This window comes from Solea solea, chromosome 14 (assembly GCF_958295425.1).
Source record: "Solea solea chromosome 14, fSolSol10.1, whole genome shotgun sequence".
NCBI lineage: Eukaryota > Metazoa > Chordata > Actinopteri > Pleuronectiformes > Soleidae > Solea > Solea solea.
This window is the reverse complement of record NC_081147.1, coordinates 8,768,181-8,790,295: the sequence shown is the minus strand read 5'-3', so window position 1 is coordinate 8,790,295 and position 22,115 is coordinate 8,768,181. Positions and strand designations below refer to the sequence as shown.

General features: G+C 44.9%; 1 protein-coding gene across 5 annotated transcripts in view; it reads right to left on the bottom strand.

The window, feature by feature from the left end:
- The window catches only part of ebf1a (EBF transcription factor 1a), a 53,339-nt gene that overhangs the window by 21,521 nt on the left and 9,703 nt on the right, over positions 1–22,115 (bottom strand). For all 5 annotated transcript variants that reach the window (XM_058649885.1, XM_058649884.1, XM_058649886.1 and 2 more), the window contains exons 7-8: positions 1,944–2,025; positions 1,596–1,737 (exon numbers count right to left, since the gene is read on the bottom strand). In XM_058649885.1, the coding sequence (XP_058505868.1) occupies positions 1,596–1,737; positions 1,944–2,025 (224 nt within the window). The remainder of the gene's footprint in view (positions 1–1,595; positions 1,738–1,943; positions 2,026–22,115) is intronic.

Sequence of the window (22,115 nt, the reverse complement as noted above, 5' to 3'; positions counted from 1 at the left end):
AATCTCCTCTCCTTAACAGATATGCAGCTTGTCAGACATGCTGTAATTCTGTAAAGCGGCATAATCCACTTTAGACTAGGCTGACTTTTTTTCCCTGCAGCCTAGCCTTTGCTCTTTGCCTGACTCCCTGTTCCGCTGATCCTCCCCAACAAGCTGGAATGATATTTAGCCCCCCGATACGCCTGCAGAGATCAACGTTCATCGAGCAGCAATCTGTGGCCGTAATCATGGCCTAAGATGCCTCCTTTTCACAGCCGCTGATATAATGTGCGCTCCATGTGCATGTGTGTGTGGATTAACCAGATGGTGGAACGTGAATCCATGTGATAGGATTATACTTTGGGGTGTTCCTCACTGCCATCTGTTCAAATCTATGCACTGCTCAGCCCGCCTGAAATGGGCCCCCAAAGTTGTGTATATCCCGCACACAAACTCGACACACACACACACACACGCACTAAAAAGAGAAGTGAAGGGGAGAAAAGAACAAAGCAAAATAAACTTCTCAATTCTTTCCAGGCGTTTCTTTGAATTTTTCAGCACTTTCACCCCTTCTGCTCAACACTGTCTTTCACCCCTGCCATTCCCCTTTCTCACCCCCTCATCACGAGAATAGAAAATCAGAGAGGAGGAAATTCCCCCAACAAATCTCTCTGACACAGGGAACATCTGTTATTGTGCTGCGAGTACTCTTCTTTCTGTGTAAGATCCAAGTCTTGCTGACATCTCCAATATGTCTCATCTTTGTGAACTTTTGGAACTGTCTGTCTTGTAATCGTCTGTGAGACCAGTCACAGGGACAATTGGTCCACTTACCTCTGGAGAATAGTCATTTAAACATAAACTTCAATCTTAATGTAATCTACTGTAGGTCGTCATGTAAATCCCCTCTTAGTTTTTTATCATTATAATCCCTGAGGTTGACTTTCCTAAAAAAAAAAAAAAAAATATGTTTCTCTTATTCAATGTCTGGGAAATCGAAATGAGAAAATAACTGGATTAGGGACTTGGGAATCAGTGCGGGCTCCTAAATCATGTGCACATGTCATTATGAAGTATTAAAGGTTTGGGTCTGACTGTGCATATGGGGGTGTGTGTGCGTGCGCCTGGACTTTTTTGTGTGTGTGTGTCTGTATGGGTGTGTTTGAAAACCTGAGGGATAGGGAGTGATGGAGGGCTGGAGGATAAAAGCAGGTCTCCGAGGAAATAAAGCCAGTGTTGGCTTTAAGCAGAACAGACCTCATAAGACACATAGTGCTTATGCGAGGCAGAGTAGAAGGCCCAGAGGCAGAGACCTGAGGGGAGCAAGCCACAAGGGAGAGACAAGAGACTCACTAGCTACCACTCTCTCCTCTCTAAGCACGAGCTACAAACCCTACAAGAGAGGAAAGTGAGAATCCGAGAGGAAGCAGCACAGAGATAAGAAAGAAAGCAAGAGAGCAGGTTTGAGAGGGATAGACTGGAGACAGAGAGGGGTTGAGTGGGGGAGCCAGACAGAGGGGAGGAGTGCTGAACATAGAGGAAGAGAGGGAGAAAGTGAGGGAGACAAAGAGAACTGGGAGACAGTGTCTGGGCATTTTGTTCTGGTTAAATACCATGTTCCAGGTAGGATGGCGTCCCTTCCGAGGGATCCAGTCTTCGAGCGCGGCGCCCGTGTTTGGAGTTATTGTGCACAAACATGTTGTCGGAGACGGCCAGGACATGACCCTCCACACTCACTGTAGTCGACACGACCACCTGAGGACGGGAAACACAGAGAGGAAGCAGTGAACTCAGAGCCAGACAATTCTAAACCATGAAGAGCAATAAGTCTCAAAGTGATTTTAGATGACCACTATCTGGTGCTAAACTTTGAACAGAATTTCCTCACCACAGGTCCAGCCTTACACATTTCTGATTGTTATTTGATTTGATTTGCATAAACACAGACAGTTGTGTCACACCTGAAAACGCCTCATGTCTCGAGGGTTCCCTGCATTCTTCAGGCAGTTCTGGTTACACTTCAGGAAGAACTTGAGGAAGAACCTGCACATAAAGAGATAGAGAGAAACAGATGAGCCAGTGAGAATGCATCTGTCTTTGAGTGACAGTAGACAGTGCGCCACTACAATAAAGCAAAAAACACAAATAAAACAAATAAACCAGCCATGGCAGACGAGGATCATACACCATTCCATCCTCATCCATCAGTTGTTTATGACAAAGGCCGTGTTCTATGTAAAAACAGCTCCAGGATATTGAGTAAGATGCTACCTTGTATATTCGTCTACAAACTGCTGTCACAGCGCGCCATAAACTCACAGGGGTAGTCGGCGTGTGACGGAGGTTGTGCTGTAGCTACTATGCAGCACAGTGTTGCCATTTCTGCCTCTCTCAATCTCAGTGTGAGAGACCACATCAACAGCACCTGCCATGCATTATTAAAAGGCTGAGATGGCAAGTATGGCTACCCACATCAATACTTAATGAGGGAGGGAGGGAGGGTCAGCAGAGTGATGTGGGGGGGGAGAGTGAGAGCGAGTGTGTGCGTGCGTGTGTGGAGTGGGGTGGTATTGGGGTGGAGGTGGGAACCGGAGGCCTTAAAAACCAGAAAGGGGACGAATGACAATCTATTCCCTCGCCTCACCCCGAGGCCTGAAGCCTGACAACTTCCTCTTTAACTGCAACCACAGACGTGTACATGTCTTCAAACTCCCTCCTGCTCTCTCTCACTGTCTCTCTATGAAACAAAAAAAACTCCACCGTATCAAATGAACCGCAAAAATAAACAGCGGCGTGTACAAATAAACAGGAACCCTCAAAAGAGGGGAAAATAAAACTACAACATTTCCCGCCCCTCCGCTCCTCTCTTCCTCTTCCTCCTCCTCCTCCTCCCTTTGAGGTAGCTCAAAGAAATGCTGACAGCTGAAACTGCTTACAATACAGATCTCCACCAGCCACACAGAGAATCACTCCTTTGCTCAGCTTTTCTTTCATATGTCTTATTTTCTCCCCTCTGTTCATTTGTTATGGCTGCGATTCTGCACTGGGCAGCGTGTTTGGAGCCAAATGCCTCAGATATAACCGCGCACGAGTGCACACACACACACACACACACACACACACACACACGTACAGAAACATAGAAGCACACACACATACAGAGAAGACATGTCAAGTGAAACACAGTAAGCAGGACAATTGGACAATTGCTCAATCTAGGAGAAGAAAAAAAAGAAGGAGAGGAGAGTGGAGAAGATAAATGGACAGAGCAGAGTTCTGTCTCATTTCAAGGGCCAGCGCACTGCTGTGCACATTACAAGCGTCTGATGTAACACAAGAACTCGTGAATTTATCTTTGACAGCTTCTAAATGCATGGCAGCTGGTTAGTGGTAGACGCACTTCTTCAACTAAAGAAGAAAAAGCCTCTTATGATCTCAATAACAAACTGTTTCTCTCTCTCACTGGTGCTTTCTTTTTCTCTCCAGCTCTGTTTGTGTTCTGATTTACGATCTTGCTGGTGCAAGAGACCAAATCTGAGAGAGGGAGGGAGGGAGGGAAAGTGATGGAAAGAGAGACAGAAGACGAGGTAGAGAGTATGTGAAATCTGAAAGGAGAGACAGACCACCCTCCTGTATATTTTAGAGGCTGTAGGCCAATATCTCAATAATTCATGAAGAAGAGAGATGGAGTTTTTTTCTTTTTTCTACAGTGGCTGTTGGACCCCACAGACTGAGGGTCTCCCAACTTTCTTATCTCCTCGAGGTCAGAGAGCAGCCTCGCCGGCAGCTGTGGACTACATCCACTTGTCCAACATACTCCACCTTCCTCGCTGCACCTCCTGTTTAATTCATTGTGTCTGCTCTTTCTGTCCTTCTCCTTCTCCTCTGAGGTACTCATGATGGATGGATGATGGATAAGTGGAAGGAGGAAAGTTAGGGTCACCAGAGTCAGAGGTGACCAAATCAGGAGGTTAAATATTAGAGTTTGGCAAAGGGAGGAAGGCGGAGGTGTCAGTGGAAAAAGGAAAAGTCTGACGGAGGATACTGAGAGACTGACTGTGAAAAAAAAAAAAGAAAAAGTCAGAGGAGAGAAAGTCAGCACGCCTCATTCGCTGTGCCATATGTCAGTGTGTCCCCTCCGTCTCCTGCATGCGTGGATCATCTGATTCATTATTTACACGACACAAGGTGTCTGGAGTCAGCCGCACGGAAACATTACAAAACTGCAGCATGTTGATTCCTCAGCGCTTCATCTCATCACCCCAGAAGCAGGGACTGGAATCATTTCACATATTTACATGGCTCAACAGTGTGCGTGTGTGTGCGTGTGTGTGTGTGTGTGTGTGTGTGCGTGTGTGTGCGTGTGCGTGTGTGGTGGGAGGGATGGATAAAGAGGTGTGCGTGTAGATATGCAATTGCAAAGAGATTACCATAGGGATTTATGGATAATCTGATTGACAGCTGACTAGTAAATATGGACAGAGAGATGACAATCGCCTTTAATTCTCTCATTTGCTGTGTTCAGCTCCCTGTTATCACGTTAACTTCACTGTTTAATCAGCAAAGTAGCTCATATAATGTATTACTTGTTTCATATTTTCGTCAAATTGTCTCTCACATACAAGTCTGATGAGCTATTTCAGCTGTGTATCCACTAGACACACATTATAAATCATTTATCCTTTTTCACTTTGGTAATGGTAACATGTGGGCGGTGTGTAATAAGTGGTCGGCCACTGTAGCCTTTCACTTGCTGGATTTTATGATTAAAACAATATTTAAGACTTGCAATATACCAATTTGTGGACGTTTGTCATGAGTCCCTCTCATTATTTGGCGTTTATTTTTCCTCCTGAACACAAATCTCTTGTTTAGTTTCTGCAAAACCTTTTAATTGACTAGCCTGAATAGCCTGGCAGCTGCAGTTGCAGTACAGATACCACTCACAAGGAATCATGTCACAATAAAAGAAGCTCAGAACTGTTTCCATTCAACTACATAAATATGAAGCACAATCTTTTGATGGGGGATTGGGGCAGTTTTTAAAACTTGCTTTTAAATGAAAATGTTTTCTTTCTTTCATTAATATGTTTATTCAAACAGGATTGTGTTGCATGTCAGTATGTCCAGTATAAGGACTCATAGTAAGAGGTGATGGTACTGGAATCAAAGACACAGCTCATTTTAAAACAGAGATATTCAGTGGGCAACGTTGTCTCTTGCGTTGATTCTTGTTTGGATTATTGACTCCTCTACCTTTTTTTTTATTTTGGAATATCCCTGGTTTCAAGCTGTTTTACTGTGCAAACCCCACGGCTACAAATATTACCAGTGCAAATTGCTGCACCGACTGGATTAAATGAAATAAAACCATTTTGCTTTCACGTAATTACCCCCCCCTAAAAAAAAAATCCGGGAATGGCTGTGGAAGTGAATTTGTGTAAATAACTGCTTGGCCTCTCGAAGCCTCATGGCATATATTTGTAACTGCGGAAGCGAACAAATAAACACATGCAGCCGGTCGCCGTAGTAATTTAATGATCTCACACTTTCATCATATCGTAACGGGCATTATTTGTCACTTTGGAGCAATTAAACACAAAATCACCCTCTGCCCATAAAAAAACAAAACAAGGAAAGCAATTATAACACAACTTTTAAGTAATCCCTGTAGCATCTAAATATTATTACTGCGGTGATAAAGATTGTCTATGTGATTAGCTACCAGCAAAGAAGCCTCCGAGGGACAATTCTCTTATATTTTGTAATAATTTTCCTACATTAGCCACAAATGAGGTAAAGACTATTTTTCCATGTCAAATTCCACATTATGTCTTTCTCATTATGGTTTATTCATCATTTCATCCTTTTGTAACACGTCTTGCTTTACATCTTAGCGCCTCGTCTCTTTGCTTCTCTGCACTTCCTCTATTTGCACTGCGCTGGCTGTGGGTGATGATGCCATAAGTCAGCCCTCTCCTCTTCGTCTTCCTCTTCCTCCATGCATTTCTGCCGTGCAGATCATCTCGGCAAGAAAAGCACTGTGTCTGGCTCCTAATATGCTTCATGAGGTGTGTAATTCACTGTGCTCCAGAGGGGAGCCATTTGTCTCGGGGGTTAACTAAGTGACACACAGCACTTCCCCTTGCCTGTTACCACCGTGGGACATGTTGAACTAATCTAGACAGGTAGAGGGATGGAAGATCCTGCACTTTCGTAATTAAGCATTAACATTTGTTCAGTAAATGGATCCTAATGAAGTCAGAGGCAAGTTCAAATGAAGTGTAAATATTTGTAAGCAAATATAACGTTACAACCAGTACAAAAAGGAGTGATAAATAGGAGACTAAAGTAAAAGTGAAATGTGGTTCTCCCAGAATCAAATATCTCCCCCAACCTCTGTTTTTGTGTATTTTCTTTTCCTGCACTTGTGTTTCATTTCTCATTTTCTGCCTTTTCTCTGCAAGTCTTTCTTTGGCTTTTTCCGCCATGCATCACTGACACTTCAACCAAGAGCCTGACTGGCTTGTTTTCATGGTAACCTGTCTCCCTGTCTGTAGTATATGTTTAAGTGCACACGCATGTGCACGCACACACACACATACACACGCTCACACACTAATTTAGGGAGATTTATGAGAGGGGCCTTGCACCAGGAGCCATGCAGGCTGACCCCAGGGGTGTAAGGGGGCACTGGATAAGGGAGGGGCCTGGCTCCATAGGGGGGAACATTAATAATCCACAACCAGGTCTGTCTCTGGGCCTGGCCCTGGGCCTCGGACACCAGGCTGTAGCAGGCTGCAGTGGCCCAGTTTATATATACTGGTGAAGAAACATCCAGTTTTTCATGCCATAATACAAGATAGATCGCTGGATACATAGCAAGACACTGAGACTAAAAAAGAGTTTGTTTTTCTTTTAAATGGAAGAAAACAAGAACATGGAGGAAGACGCCAACGAGAAGGAGACCAACATACACTTTGCCCCATTCATTTGGAATGTAACTCCTCAAAGTAGTGGTGAGCACCTCTATATTGCCCTCATGTCTATCTTAAGTGTCATGATTTATTCAAAAAGAACATCTCAGCGTGCTGAAAAATTCATTTCCAACTCGCTCCGTGCATCGTCCCATCCTCCTCCTCCTCGTCCGTATCCGCTCAACGCGGGTGCATGTCATATCAGCCATACTCTTCCTGTCGTTAAATATTTCTTAGAACAAATGGACCCTGGAGGAGGGAGACTGCGGGTCAGGGGGAATCCTCACTGTGCCTTTGCCGCTCGGGGAGAGGCCTCACTTGGGAGAGATGGCTCCTCGTTTCCCTCAGAGCCGGAGCTCCAGTCTCAGCTTGGGGACAGAAGTCCCAGAGACACTTAACCGATTGTGTTTCATCCATTTCATCCGAAAAGGATCATTCAAAATTCAACTGAGAAAATCATGCAGGGAGCATTGACAGACAGGCAAAGAGATCTCTGCTTCTGAGGAACAGTGATGGAGAACGGAGCAGTGGCTTCAACAACCTGTAGCCTGATAACATTGGTACCTGTGGCCCGGATTTGCTCTGGTGCATCTTTGAATCTGTGTGTGTGTGTGTGTGTGTGTGTGTGTGTGTCTCAAAGCCATGATGAATAAGAGGCTGTCTGGGTGATGGACAAGCTTGGCAGGCGGTGCTGATTGAAACACTTCCTCTGTCGGGCCTGGCCCATTAATCTGATGGAGACAGAGACAAAGAGAGAGAACAAGGGAGAAGGAGAGAGAGAGAGAGGGAGGGAGGAGGGGAGGTTGCTCCAGGCCTTCAAACCATAGGAGTAATGAAGGGTCCTGGTCCCTCTCACCTCAGCGCTGTCCTGCCACGCTGGGACGCTCCGCTACTCTGTCCAGTCCAAACCGTGCCCTCGCGGGACTGACCGGTGAATAATGGCCCTGTCATCAGGCTGGGTAGACGCCGCTGCACAGCCCAAGGGTGTGTGTGACCGCGTGCGTCTGTGTGCGACCGCGTGCTTATGCCCGCCTGAATGCCTCCCCACGCAGTCATTTACCCTAACTGTTCTCCTCTCCTCTACCTTAGCTGAAGACTGATGTATTCATATTGAATAGTGTTGATTTAAGCACATGTTACACTTAATGCATAATGCATCTACTATATATAGCTTGATAAAGAGCATCGTGTCAACCCGGGACCAGCCCCATACATTGTGGGGATGAATGTGCCGCTCGCAAAAGTTCTTTCTTTTTGTTCCATTTAAGCACTGTATTAAATCATAACTGTGACTGTGAGTGTACACAGGCTCAAGGTTATGTTTCTAAATGCAGCAGGATCAGAAATCAGAAACTTAATTAGTGTGCCGTGTTTGTTCTCGGGTAAAAAGTTGTTCCCTCCAATGGGTCTTGAGGGAGGAATATGGGAGGAACGGGTGGGAGAGACTGAGGAATTATGAGACAGAGAGAGTGTGTGTGACAGCGGAACGACAGAGGGAGACTGATACTGAACAGAGATGTATAGTTTCCTAGTGCGTGTTTTCTCTTGCGTGTGTGTGTGTGTGTGTGTGTGTGTGTTTTGGCCTTGCATCCCTCAGTGTTTATCAAACATATTACAGCTCCTTCTAGATTCCTCACCTGCACACCCCCAGCCTGCTACATATGGCCCACCAATCACAAAATAAGGAATCATGCATATATTAGCATAGCTAATGGCCTACCCTCTCCATTTAATATGCAAATTCCCTGAAACATTACTGAATGCCGTCTGTTCTAAATGAATAAATTTGAATCGCAATTAGAATAATCCTTTATAATTAATGAAAACTGTCAATTTTGGTTCATAAGTAATTTGATTAAAGTGGTGATGGGACACTTATGAAGTTCATCGGGCTGCGAGGAGTGTGAACACACACTTACATGAATGTATGCATGCAAACACACACACACACACACACACACATGACGACCAACAGCAGGGCCCGAGGCTGCATTATTGATGGAGATGATTAATAAACTTATGAAAGTGTTTGTCATGCCTGCCAGACCTTCTTTAAATTTTTACCCAGCACAACTTCTTTCCACTCCTTTACCGCCGTGGAGAAACAACAGATCAATCACACCTTTCTGCCACCTGACAGAGAAGGGGAAACTGAGGAAGTGATTGAAAAGGTTCCCCGGCCTCATGGTGCTGTGTCAGTGGCCTGTCTGTGCGGTGGGAGACACTGATGGACTGTCGAGGCAGAGTGAGCGCACACACACACACACACACACACATGCGCTAAGTCATTTCATTGGGCTGAATCACTTCTCTGTTGTTTCTGACTGGAAGACGCTGCTGTTTGCACATAATAACACGTTATGTGGAGCATATATTTGAAAAGGAGGAACACCGGTGTGTTCATCAACATCCCCTTCTTTCACCATTAACTCCCTCATGCTGTGCTATGCTGCGACTGAAGCGCATAATGGTGTCACTTAAATTAGGGTCACTCAACTGTGGGAAATTGTGTGTGTGTGTGTGTGTGTGTGTCGCTTCCCCTCATGTGAACGTGAGTACGCTGGTGTTTGTGCATCGGGCCTGAACACAAACGTGTGTGTGTGTGAGTGTGAGTGTGTGTTTGCATGGCTCCAACCCAATAATAATGGTCCACATAGTGTAGAGCCGCGCAGACTAATTAGCCAAATCACTGAGAAAATAGCAGCTTGCTAATTAATGGGTATTATGGCATTTCAGAAGTCACTGCTCTAATTGGGAGGGAACTGAGCCTCCCATTTCCATACTGCAGTAATGCTGGCTTTATCCGTCCGTCTATCTGTCCGTCTGTCTGCCTGCTTGACATGCTTGTTTTTATACAAAATCCACCACAGGCAAAATGATCATCTTACAGAAGCTCTTTTTCTTTTTTCTTTTTTTCTTTTTTTTAAATATACACACAGAAATGTACAAAATGTGTGCAAACAGTGTCATGTTTTGCTCATAAACAAAGGTACTTTAACCACAAGCATCACGAGACAAAACATTTGCATAACCTCTGACCCATTATCTCTCATATTTATTCTAATTGAATAGCTTTATATTGCTGCAAGACGAAAATAGCCTGATGCAAGTGAATTGGTGAGTAATACAATCCATCTGAATAAATCTCCTTATTTTCTATGTGTGTGTGTGTGTGTGTGTGTGTACTGCGCGACACAATGCATACATGCATATCCCCTATAGGTTCCTCTTAACCATATCAGATGGTGGGACAATCAAAATAGATTTGCATTCAAATGCCACATGCTCGGTATCAAATATCAAATCAAGCTGGAGTCACTGAGACAGACAGACAGTCACCTCTCTCACTGCTTCCTCCTCCACCACCTCCACCTCCTCTCAGGGTCCCAGGGACTCTCATTCTCACCCGGACAAGCTCTATCGAGGAGTGACAGCTTCTGGCTTGAGCTTGATTGACAGCCTGTTGATGCTTCTCTTTCCACCACACACACACACACACACACACACACACAATCCTCTCTATCTACATACACTCCACAGTTGACTCCACCTCCTTCCCCTGCTCATGCACTGGTCTGGGTGTCTGTGATAGCCGCTGGGCTAGTGCCCCGCAGGCTGCACAGCACTATACATACAAATCACAGTGTGTCAGCCTCATGAATGGGCCCATTTTGACTTTGTCCTTGTAAAGTCAGGCCCCCCTTGAAGCAGGTTTGGTTTGTATCCTGCCCCTACCCCCATTTTATTTTATTTTTTATTGACTTTCCCTTTATATGAACACAGTGGCAGATGCATGATGGAACTTATACAAAGGGACGAGTAGTTGTCGTATATGCACACACACGGACACACAGGCACAGGCACAGGCACACACTGGAGGAAAAAAAAGAGGCTGATTTAAATGTGGTGCTAATGGGCAGCACCTCACAGGAGCAGGGTGTAAATACATCAACAACAACACAACCATTGAGACGGTCCACACACACACACACACATCATAACAGCCTAGACCCGGGGCCTAATCTCACACACTCAGCTAGTACACCTGGTTAATGTTAAGAGGGCAGTTATAGTCAATTACATTCCCATATAACGCATAAACCTCCACCCTGCCTGTGCCGGGAGAGTAATTGAAAACAGGCGCACAGCACGCCAGGGTCCAGGCAAAAAGTCAACTTCCCACCCCTGACTTTCCCATTCACAATACTCACTGTCTTTCTGCTCAATATTCTGCTGTCCTAAGGGTAAATGTAAGGGGGAGGAAGGGGTGGATTTGCCATTTGGATATAAGGCAGAGAAAGAGCAGCAGGATATGCAGTCATATGAAGAAGTGGTGAAGAAGACAAAAGGAGTGAGAAGAGGGAGACGTCTGAGGGCTTTGTCTGCCAGGTGAGGTCCAGCGAAGGGAAAAAAAGCAGTTTAGGGTCGGGGTGAGAAGGTGGCGGACTGGTTGTGGTGGTGTGCCATGTGGACGCAGAGTGGGGGAGTCAGGTTGGGATGGGGGGGGGGGGGGGTGTCGGTGCAGCGGTTGTAAGTAGGAGTTTGAGACTGACAGGTGACATTACCCTGCGTCATGGCTGGAGGGACAGAGGGACAGAGGGCGCGATGGTTATCCAAGCAGAGAAATGTCAGCGTCCAGACACCGCTGTGAGACACACACACAAACACACACACGCACACACACACACACCCACACACCCACACACACAGATCCAGGACAAAGGAGTCTGGAGTCTTTGAGAGTGAAAAAGGCTGGCTACAGTGTGCAGAGATGAAGAGATTACATGCTCTCCATTTAAAAAAAGGAAGGCGAGAATAAAGAGAGAGAGCAAAGGGAAAGACCAAGAGTTACTCACCACACTATTACAAAGTCAACAACCTTGCATTTATTCACATTATCTGCTTTCCAAACACAAGTTCCCCATCACCGACTCAGTCCTTTCTCCACATTTGTCCATTTCCAATCTGTTCTCTGCCGTTTTCATTAAAGCCTAACCTAATTTTTGGCAAAGCTTATAAAATGTCCATATTGCTGCTCATTCAACCCCATTGATTTAGTGTTTGGTTAAATATTCACGACTGTGGATGCAATTAACATGCTGTTAATGAATAATTGATCGCATCTTAAGCGGCCATAAAACTCATGCATATTAATTATTGAAACAGGAAATATGAAAAAAAAAAGAAAAAGAAAAACAACCATCCTTGTTTTGCCTCAATCAACCTTCTTTCATTTTGTTTCTTCAGTCAGGAAGGCATGTTGTTGGGGGGTGCTTTCAAGTGTGTGTGTGTGTGTGTGTATATATATATATATATATATATATATATATATATATATATATATATATATATCTGTATATATATATATATATATATATATATCTGTATAAGGTTGTGAGGACAAACCTCTGTAAGGACATTTTAGCATGGCATTATAAATTGAATTGGCTTATTGAGGGTTAACACTTGGTTTCAGGGTTAGGGGTAGGATTTGGGTTTAGTTAGAGCTAGATTAAGGGTGAGGGTTTTAGTCATGATGGTAAAGGTTGGGGTAAGGAGTCAGGGAATGCATTATGTCCCTCAGTGTCCTCACTAAAAACGCTGTACAAGAATGTGTGTGTGTGTGTGTGTGTGAAGGAGACAGACATAAAGTGTTATGAACACTATGCAAATGAGTCCCATAAACACCGCTTTAACAGCTCTTGTATGCATTTAGCTTGCCTTTCTGAGTACATCCATTTGACTCACATACATCTCTGTGTGTGTGTGTGTGTGTGTGCGTCTGCGTGTCGAACAGCGCGCTATGATGTGGGGCCGAGTGCAGGTGAGTGTTGTTTTTGACAGCCTCTGTGTGACAGAGAGAGCTGTAGCCGCTTGTTTTGAGAAGCAAGTGTTTACCAGGAGTGAACAACAACAATAACAACAACAACAATAACAAAAAAACAAAACAAAAAAAACAAATCTAGCGAAACACGGGAGGCTTGTCAATGCGAGACTGGAGATCAGTCAGCCAACAATAAGCTTTCCTCTCCCACTGTGTCTCTGCTGGTGTTTGGTTATAGGCTGATGTTGCCCCAGGCACCTCCTTGAGCCCTGGTGTGTGAAGGAACACTGGTGTGCCTCACGCTAATGCTGCAGTGCACCTGTGGTCAGGTGGATGTTTGACTCTGCTCCTTGTTGTGCGCATGCATGAGGGTAGAACTGTGTTTTGGGGGCGGAGGTGCATGGTTGCATTCATTATCCGTGCATTCTCAAACATCTTGACATGGAAAGTACATCCCGGGAGCAGCCAGGGAAACACCAATTCCCATCATCACTTGTTATTTATTTAGCACACTAAAAGCTCTCTGAGGTGCGTATGTACTGTACGTGTTCCCCCCTCCACCACCACCTAACTAACTACTCGTGGTGATGTCGGTGCCTCCGAGCTAAAAGTGACAAGCCGTCAATTGTGTTCCAATATTAACCCCCTCTCAATGTCTGCCTGCCCGTCTTCTTCCCTGTGATGTGAGCGTGATCAAAGAAGCAGCACTTTGGTAAAAATAACCAGGCAGAGTGAGATGGAGGACACCATGCTGGTTACACGGACTGATGAACGACGGCCAGTCTCTCAGCAGAACACGGTCCCCCCTTTTCTTTCCCTCTCTTTGTCTCTCTTTCTCTCAGTCCCTTTCATTAGCTCACTCCCTCTCTCTTATGAGGAGGCATCGCGAGTATGATTCAATATCTTCTGTTTACAGCCAGACACTAAGTACGAGTTCACGAGGTGTATCAAACACACCTATTACAGTGAGGGGGAGACTTTATGCTGAAGCATGTTATATAGAAAGAGGAAGGCGGTACATGCCAACCTGCTATTTCTTCTTTTTTTAAAACTCTATTTTGTCTATACTTATACTATAAAGAAAGTGAAAAGAGCTGTGAGGGGATATTAGAGAGGAGAGCCGACCACAGAGACAGAATGTGAAAAAAGATGGCCCACGTCTGCGTTTCATTTCATCTTAACAGGTTCACCTAGCGGTAAAGATCCTAAAACACACGCTCAGTCATCAGCGAGAAGGGTGGTCTGAAGGGAAAGAGATGGAGAAGGATGGTGAAGGTATATGTGCATATGGAGAAAAAGAGAGCGAGAGAGGATGAAAGAAAGAACGAGAGGGAAATGGACAGTGGATCTCTATGGCTAATTCTCAGGGTGTGGGAAAGCAGAGCACCTAACACAGGTTGGCCTGGTTTCAGTAATGAGTTTGATTCTTCTCTCTGCCTCTTCAGTCTCACAGGGGACCAAGACTGCATAATAACATCCTCCACACACACACACACACACACACAGGCAGGCAGGCAGGCACAAACAGGTCTATGGGGAGCTAATTATTCTCACCTGTGTTAATTATTGCTGTAAGCCAATCAGCAGACTCTGTGCTAATTAGGCTGTGTTAGGTCTGATTAGTGTTTTGCAGCAGGCCCACTCAAACTGTTATCTACCATACTAGTCCCCTCAGGCGAGAGAGGAGAACAGGTGGATGCTTGCCCAGTGTGTGTGTGTGTGTGTGTGTGTGTGTGTGCTCTCATGCTTAATAATAAATAACTGAGGGACAGCTTGAATTCACAATTAAACAAAGTCTAATCAGTTTCTTTTCAAATAAAACTTCCATTCAACAGAACGACACGTGCCATCAATTCAACCTCTGAGTTAATTTGTCCTGGTTTGGGGTTATTTCTCTTACCTGGACAAACAGCCCCTGTGCCCTTTTAGTTAATGAGGACTGATCCAGGATCAGTTATGTCACTAATGGCTCTCTTTTTTTTGCCAGGATAACCCGTCAGATTGATCCACACATCACACATGCAACCCCTGTCCTGACCCATGAGCGCTATCTGTGTGTGTGTGTGTGTGTGTGTGTGTGTGTGTGTGTGGCTGAGACACATGAGATGATCAAAAATGAAAGAAAAGCAGGGGAGAAGGTAGCGGTTAAAGAGTAAATGGGGGGTTTAGTGGGGTGGGGGTGTCTCCCAGCTGAGAAGAAGAGGGAAAATAAAGTGGGGGAAGAAAAGGAACGGAGGAAGAAAGTGGAGAAAGAAGCAGAAGGAGGCTGGAGGAAACCTTCCTCTTATGACACGATTGATTTTCTTTCAGAGGCTTGAGCCTGTCACTACTGAACACTTGGTCCCCCACTCGTACACACACACACACACACACACACACACACACACTCAAACTCCATGCCCTGACCTCCACGTGTGCCTGCTGGTCCATACTGGGTCTAATGACACCAGGGCCTCCCACAGATCAATACTAAGCTGTCACTCAGCTGGCAAACACACACACACACACGCACACACACACACGCACTCACACACACACACACACAAAAGCAGTCGGACAGATGCAGACACACACATGTGATGCAGGGTAGGCATCTGCACATTTGTGTGTGCTTGAAGTGATGCTTTCTACAACCTCAGCAGATGCCCCCACCCCAATGAAACACACACACACACACACACACACACACACACACACACACACACACACACACACTGGACCAAAGCCATATTCTCTCTCTCTCCTCAGCTGGTTTCTCACCCTCCTGCTGCCTCACATTGAGAGTCTGGGACCTGATGTAATATTGATGAGCGAGGATGGAGGCCCTATAAAAAGTGATAGGTCCTTGTGATTGTAAATTATATATTGTTATTGATTTAATGTCAATGTCCACACAAACACACGCACACGCACAAATACAAAGTAGACACAGGCGAGAAGGAGAAGAGTCATTTTATTCCCCCCTCTTGACTAACTAACTCCACGTCATTCATCACCATCTCTTCCTGTTTCTCCCCTTCTTTTCATTCTCCCCTCCCTCCTTTCCTCCCTCCTCCCCCCCTCACTCCTCAACAATCTCAAGCACCCATCCGCTTCTCTCCATACACATCTCAAGTGCCACTTAGAAAACCAGACTCGCGCTTCAGCCAAACTGTGAACCACTGTCAGTGGTTTAGTGTCTGTGCGATCGTCAGTCGTAGAGTCAAGATCAAAGAATAAAAACACAACAAATCAAATTAAAAAGAAACCCCCACCAAATCAGCTTTTAATTCACAATCTTTTTTCTTTTTTTTTTGTCCCAACTAAAAATCTGTTGATTGTGAAAAGCACGGGCTAAAAACATTTGTTTGTCTCTGTTAAATCACTAATTATAGCCTGGCACAACATGGGGCAGATGCAGGCTAATTCACCATTAGGCCGTTTGGTGTTTATTAAACTTTTATAATGTGATCACTCTGATAACGGCACAATTGTTTCCCTGGGCGTGTGTGATTATACTGTTGTACCCCTCTGTCCCCTTGTAATGGCTCCCACTGTGTGTTTGAGCGCGCGTGTGTGTGTGTGTGTGTGTGTGTGTGTGTGTGTGTGTCTTGGAGCTTGCTGGGTAGTGTTTTCCATTTCTCATTAGAGTGGCACAGACTCCTGCTGCAGGGTCAATGGAGGGGGGAGAGGCTGTGTGAATATGTGCGTGTGTTTGAAGGGGAGTGGGGTGGTAATGAGCGCAGGAACATAATACTACGGCGTCCATTAATGCTCTGAGGCAGTGACATTAGGCATACTTAACTAATAGAGCCAGTCTCTGCAATTACCCACTGTTATCTGTGCGGCTTTAGAGGGGAACCGGCTTTAATAAATGTTTGTACTAATGTGATAAATGCCAGGTTTGCTCATTTGTAATCTACACTGCAGGACAAGGGGAAGAGGGTGGATCTAATTGTTTTCCTCTGGATTTGAGAAGGTAGTTGAGTTCAGAGAAATGCTTTGCTCTACAGAGCACTTTCTTACAGGTTTACCTGTCTCTCCTTCTCCGTGTCTGTCGTCTGTCTGTCTAGCTCTAAAAGTCTTCTCATTCAACTCTCTCAGTGGGGTTCTGTTACAGCTCTCCTCCCGTCAAAGAGAGAAAAGCAGTCCATACCCGACACTCACCGTCACGTCTCTGCCTTCCTCTTTTTTCCTCTCCTCTCATGTCTCTTTCATCCCTGCCTTCATCAGACGCACGGGCGTGATTGTGTGTGTAAACATCTTGTCATGCTAACACAGGCGTCATGACAGAACAGAGATGTGCTTCATTAACGTTGCGCTTTGTGTGTGTGTGGGATATACGTCTCCATAAGTGTGTGTGTGTGTGACAGTGTGTATCATGAATCGTCTCAGGTCAGTGGCAGATACATGAGGGAGATGGATAACGTGGGCGACACAATTTAGGAAACAATATCAGATACAATCCTGCACAAGTTATCTCCGAGCACACTGTTTCCACTCAGCGGCTCCTGCAAACGCCTCTGTGAATATCTACCACAAAGAAAAACTGTCAGTGAACAAGCAGGTAATCACTTGTAACTGAACGTGCACTAACTATTTCTCCTCCTTGAACACCCTCACTCTTTTGGCACTAAATCGTCTCTGTTTTTGTGAAGACAATAGCCAGAGGAAGAGAGAGAGGGAGTGGTGTAGCACGAGAAAAAGGAGGGTACAGGAGGGAGGTGGAGGAGAAAGCTGCACTGTTAATTGTTTTCCAGAAAAAGGTTGCAAAGGTCTGTGTGTTTGAACTGAATGTCACCTCATGTAAATCACAGCTCCTGTGTTGGAGAAGCCAATAACTAGGATAATTAGTGTGACTCCTCTGTGCCGCACGCAGAGATCGAGGGAAGAACATGCTGCCGAGGACGAGTGTTCAAACGTGGGGGAAGATTCCAAGTGTGATTAACCGAAAAAAAAAAACCCTCCAGAGTTAAATCTGGAGTTTTGAGTGGGAGGACCAAAGAAAAAGACACATAGACAGAGGGGCAGAGCGATGGCAGAAAAAAAGAAGAAGGACAGAGAGAGATGCAGAGTTGGAGGAAAAAAAACAACAACACAGAGACAAACACGGGAGGAAAGGAAAGGAGTGAGCATTCCTCTCAGCGAGGTCAAGCCACTCAGCAAACAAACAAACAACGTAAGCAGCACACACACAAAGGGGGTGAGGCAGTGTAAAACAACAAAGTGTCTCAGTCGATTGCCTACGCCTTACTTTGTCTCCCCTCATCACTTACATAAACACAAACAAAGGCCTTTAAATTCAGCTCAGCTTTTTGAAGTGGAGCAGTGACATGCGCTTGGGTCTCATTTGTTGACGATTAATGCAAAGTAAAGAAGAATACATTAGGAATGTAAGAATATACTATGGCGCCTTTGATCGAACACTGCTGTTGACCATAATTGTCTGCACGTTGACGTCCCTGCATTACTTTTAATTACGGCTCCCTTGAAGCGTTCCTTTCAACTCTTACTGTTACAGCTAAACTTAGTCAAAGTCAGTGTCACAATATTCATATGCACGAGCAGAAATGAAAAAGCTGAACACAGCGATGATGATAATGATGATGATGATGTTATAGGGACGGCTCAATGTCACTTTTTTGTGTCTCATACAATATCACGATCACAAATGTAAGTGTCAATTGCAACAATATCCGTCTGATACAGTCTTTGCCCTTCTTTTAAAGAACTTGGCTGCAGCATAAGACATTTGTGCTGATGGATTTTCAGCCAATTCAAAAATATAATGCTCCAACTGCATGGCAGACATTTATAGCACTGCATCTTGTGATACTGGTGGCAGACATCTCTATTTACAGCATGTTGCCTGTGTTTAGTGGAGCATTTAATTAATATTCAGGGTTTACAGATCATATCTGACTTTACTTTTTATCCAATCATAGACAAGACATATTAAATTAAATATCATTCCTATGATCGCCGCTATATCTCCCTCCCTGTCTCCCACGCTGTTGAAACAGGTTTTCCTTCCATTGTGAAACTGAGTGTGCCGCTCACAGCGGCTGGCCAGCGATCCATTCTTCCTGAACAGAGTGATGGAAAACAATCAGCAGACTTTACATTTTGCTCGGGCGCAGCGGGTCACCAGAGCTCATCCTGGACACCTGGACTTACATCCTGGGCTACAGCGCTGAGGTAAAGTGCCAGAGGAGCGGCCTGGAGGGAAACTAGCTGATAGGAAGTGAGACGCCAAGTCGGGGGGTATAGAGCTGGCATGAAGCATGCCGTCTGTGTTTTCACTTAGCAGCAATAATCAGTAAACAATGAATCATCAGCGAGGGCTGAGATCAGGGCGGCTGGAAGGTATGCTGCTCCACAACACAGTGGCTTGTCCTGCAGGGAGAGGAAGCCTGGGTATCCTTCACTGAGAGTGTGGTGCTGGTGTGTCTATTCAATTAGGAGCAGCAACACAAGCAGCTATGTAGCACATTGGCTGTGAGAGAGCACTTAGTGGACCTTGCGCTAGACTGTCCACACACATCAGAGCATTGACAAAACAAAGCCTTTGCTCCTGCAACACACACACACACACACACACATAACCATGCACGTCCACATGTATATCATCACACCGAGAGGCACACACTCGCACTCTTCACGCCTCATTTGAAAAGCAAATTGAGCGCATCTTCTAGGGCACGTCACGGACTAAATCCTGGAAAACGTTGCTCCTTTCTCACTTGCAGTACCGCACATGTTCACACGTCATACATGAGAGCTTTCATATGGTAAATATATCTCCATTCTATTTAACTCCCCTTCTATCTCTATCGCTCGGTCCTGCAATTTCCAACACCAGAAAAATGTCTTAAATAGCTCTCAGAGAAGTAGGACGCTACTCATTTGGGTCAGCTCTGGCCGGCCAAAACCCATCATTTTGGGACAGAACAAACACCGACACAAAGGCACGGGGAACGGCCAAGGAGAGCGGCCAGGTCAAGCAGGGAATGTCGAGCAGTAATGACAAAGCAGTTTACAGAGAAAATAGAGCTACAACTGTGCTATTTGCAGCAGCTCAAGCCAAAAACCTCACCACGTCATGAAACCCAGAACTTTTCAGTGTAACGACATTTGTAAATTGCACTTTATATGCGCTAATAAACTGACTACCTGCATTCAACTGCTGAGTATGAGCTCTAGTGCTAATAAAGTGTGATGGCAGCTCTGTTTCAGTTTATTGGGGAAAGAATTAAACATCGTTATGGAGAGGAAAACCTGAGAAAATACTTATTTCCAGTGTGTTTCTCACTGTTTCCGTGTCGCAAAACCAAAAACAGCTTAATTTTTATATTTCATACTGACATAAACTAATTTATATGGGCATACACTCTGGATTTTGTTTGTGTTCACCAATGAAATGGTTGTTCAAGAGGTGAGAGTGCTGAAGGTCTGGATGAGAGAGAAAGAGGCAGTGCTGTTTTAAAGGCTTCTCGACCTCCAAAGTCCCTGCTGTCAATCAGCGCCTGCTGTCTGTCCCCTGGGGCCACGCTTTGCTCCAACCCGAGGGGGGGGGGGGACCACCGCAGGGGGAAAAAAATAATACAACCAAACAGATGCAGAGAGTTGCAGGTCAACGTGAGATGGTGTATATGCGTTTGTGTTTTGCTTTTTTTGCATGCCTGCAAAGTCCTAGGACTGCTCATGTGTGCGTCTCCATATGTATTTGTGTACAGTGTACGAGTTTATCTGAGGGGCTGCATCTGTGCCTGTGTGTGCATGCATGCATGCATGCGCGTGCGTGTGAGTGTGTGTGTGCGTTCTCATGTGTGTGGCACAGATTTGTGAGGCAGCCAGCACCTGAGGGAGGGGAGTTATGCCTGCATATCGATGAGCCAGCAACTCTGCCTCTTTGCCCCCAAGCCCTGCACAAACACCACAACCAGCTCAGGGCCAGTCCTTTTCAAAAACCTCCCATAACATCTAATGCAGCTGATCCCCCCCCCCCCACACACACACACACACCTATGACTGCAGCAAAAGAAACACATCGACAAGAAAACTCACCCTCTTAACAGAAGGACCAGCTCGACATCTCAACACAGTCTGAGAAGATCTCCCCTCTCATTTTTGAGAAACAACAAAACAAGACTAATGAAGAACACACTAGTTAATACGACAGAATTAAATAGTACAGAGCAGTTGAGCTCAGCGCGGCACAGTTCAGAAAGGTAAACCCTGATGTGAGGTGTGTACAGGTCAAACGTTGATAGCTGCGTCAGCCACATGAATAGTGTGACATCATACCAGAGTGACACACTGTAGCCTGCCAATAAATTCAATAAAGAAGACAAACGCAGTAAAGTAGACACTGATGCACGCTGAGATTATTCATTTAAAAAAAAAGACACACAGATGACCTTAAATCCTCTCTCTGTCATAATAACGATTTATTTTAAAATGGTACATTTTTCCCCTTACATTGTAGCTATAATTCTCTTTTCAGTGCATCTTTTGCAAACCTATTTTTTTTGCACCCTTGTGATGGCGCCCCCGAGCAGAGTGCTGCAAAAAAAATTAAAATAAGGGGAAGTACAGATTGGTACCCATCACAACTTTTGTCAATTCATACAAATTATAACACATTTTATTTGAAATTAGGTCTATCAAACTATCTGTGCCTTAGAACCATGATTCTCAAACTGTGGTGCGTGTACCACCAGTGGTACGCAAGCTTCCTCTGGTGGTAAATCAGGAATACTGTTCTACTGTATATACCAGCGTATGTGATCGGAGTGGAGCTGAGGAATGTGGAGTGTGTAAAATGAAACAAATATACAAACAAAACAAAATAAACGAATCAAATCGAAATTAATAATTAGTCATCTTATCTCTGGCTCCATCTTAATTAATCTAATTTCCCTATACAATACGCTGTATTTTAACGTTGGTGATAATGGTGTCACTTCAAGAGCTCAATATTTTCTCAGGTGGCACTTGGGATAAAAAGTTTGAGAACCACTGTCTGAGACGGAAATGTCAAAATAGAGATGGGTGCTCAGAACATAAAATTCTACCGTGAGAGATAAGTGGAACACACACACACACACACACACACACACACGTCACCAAGACGTGGAAAAGATAAGCAAATAATGAAGACCTCAGTGTTTATATACTGTAGATCAGAGTGGATTACAGTCAGAAGAGTGAGGGATAACTGTACGGCATGAGTGCTTTCACCTTGTCACCAACACAGTCATGGATATGAAAGTGAAACTACACTGAGGGGACGGAAGGCGCTGCCAGTAAACCACATTAGCATCAAATGCAAATAAGAAGGGGGGCTAATG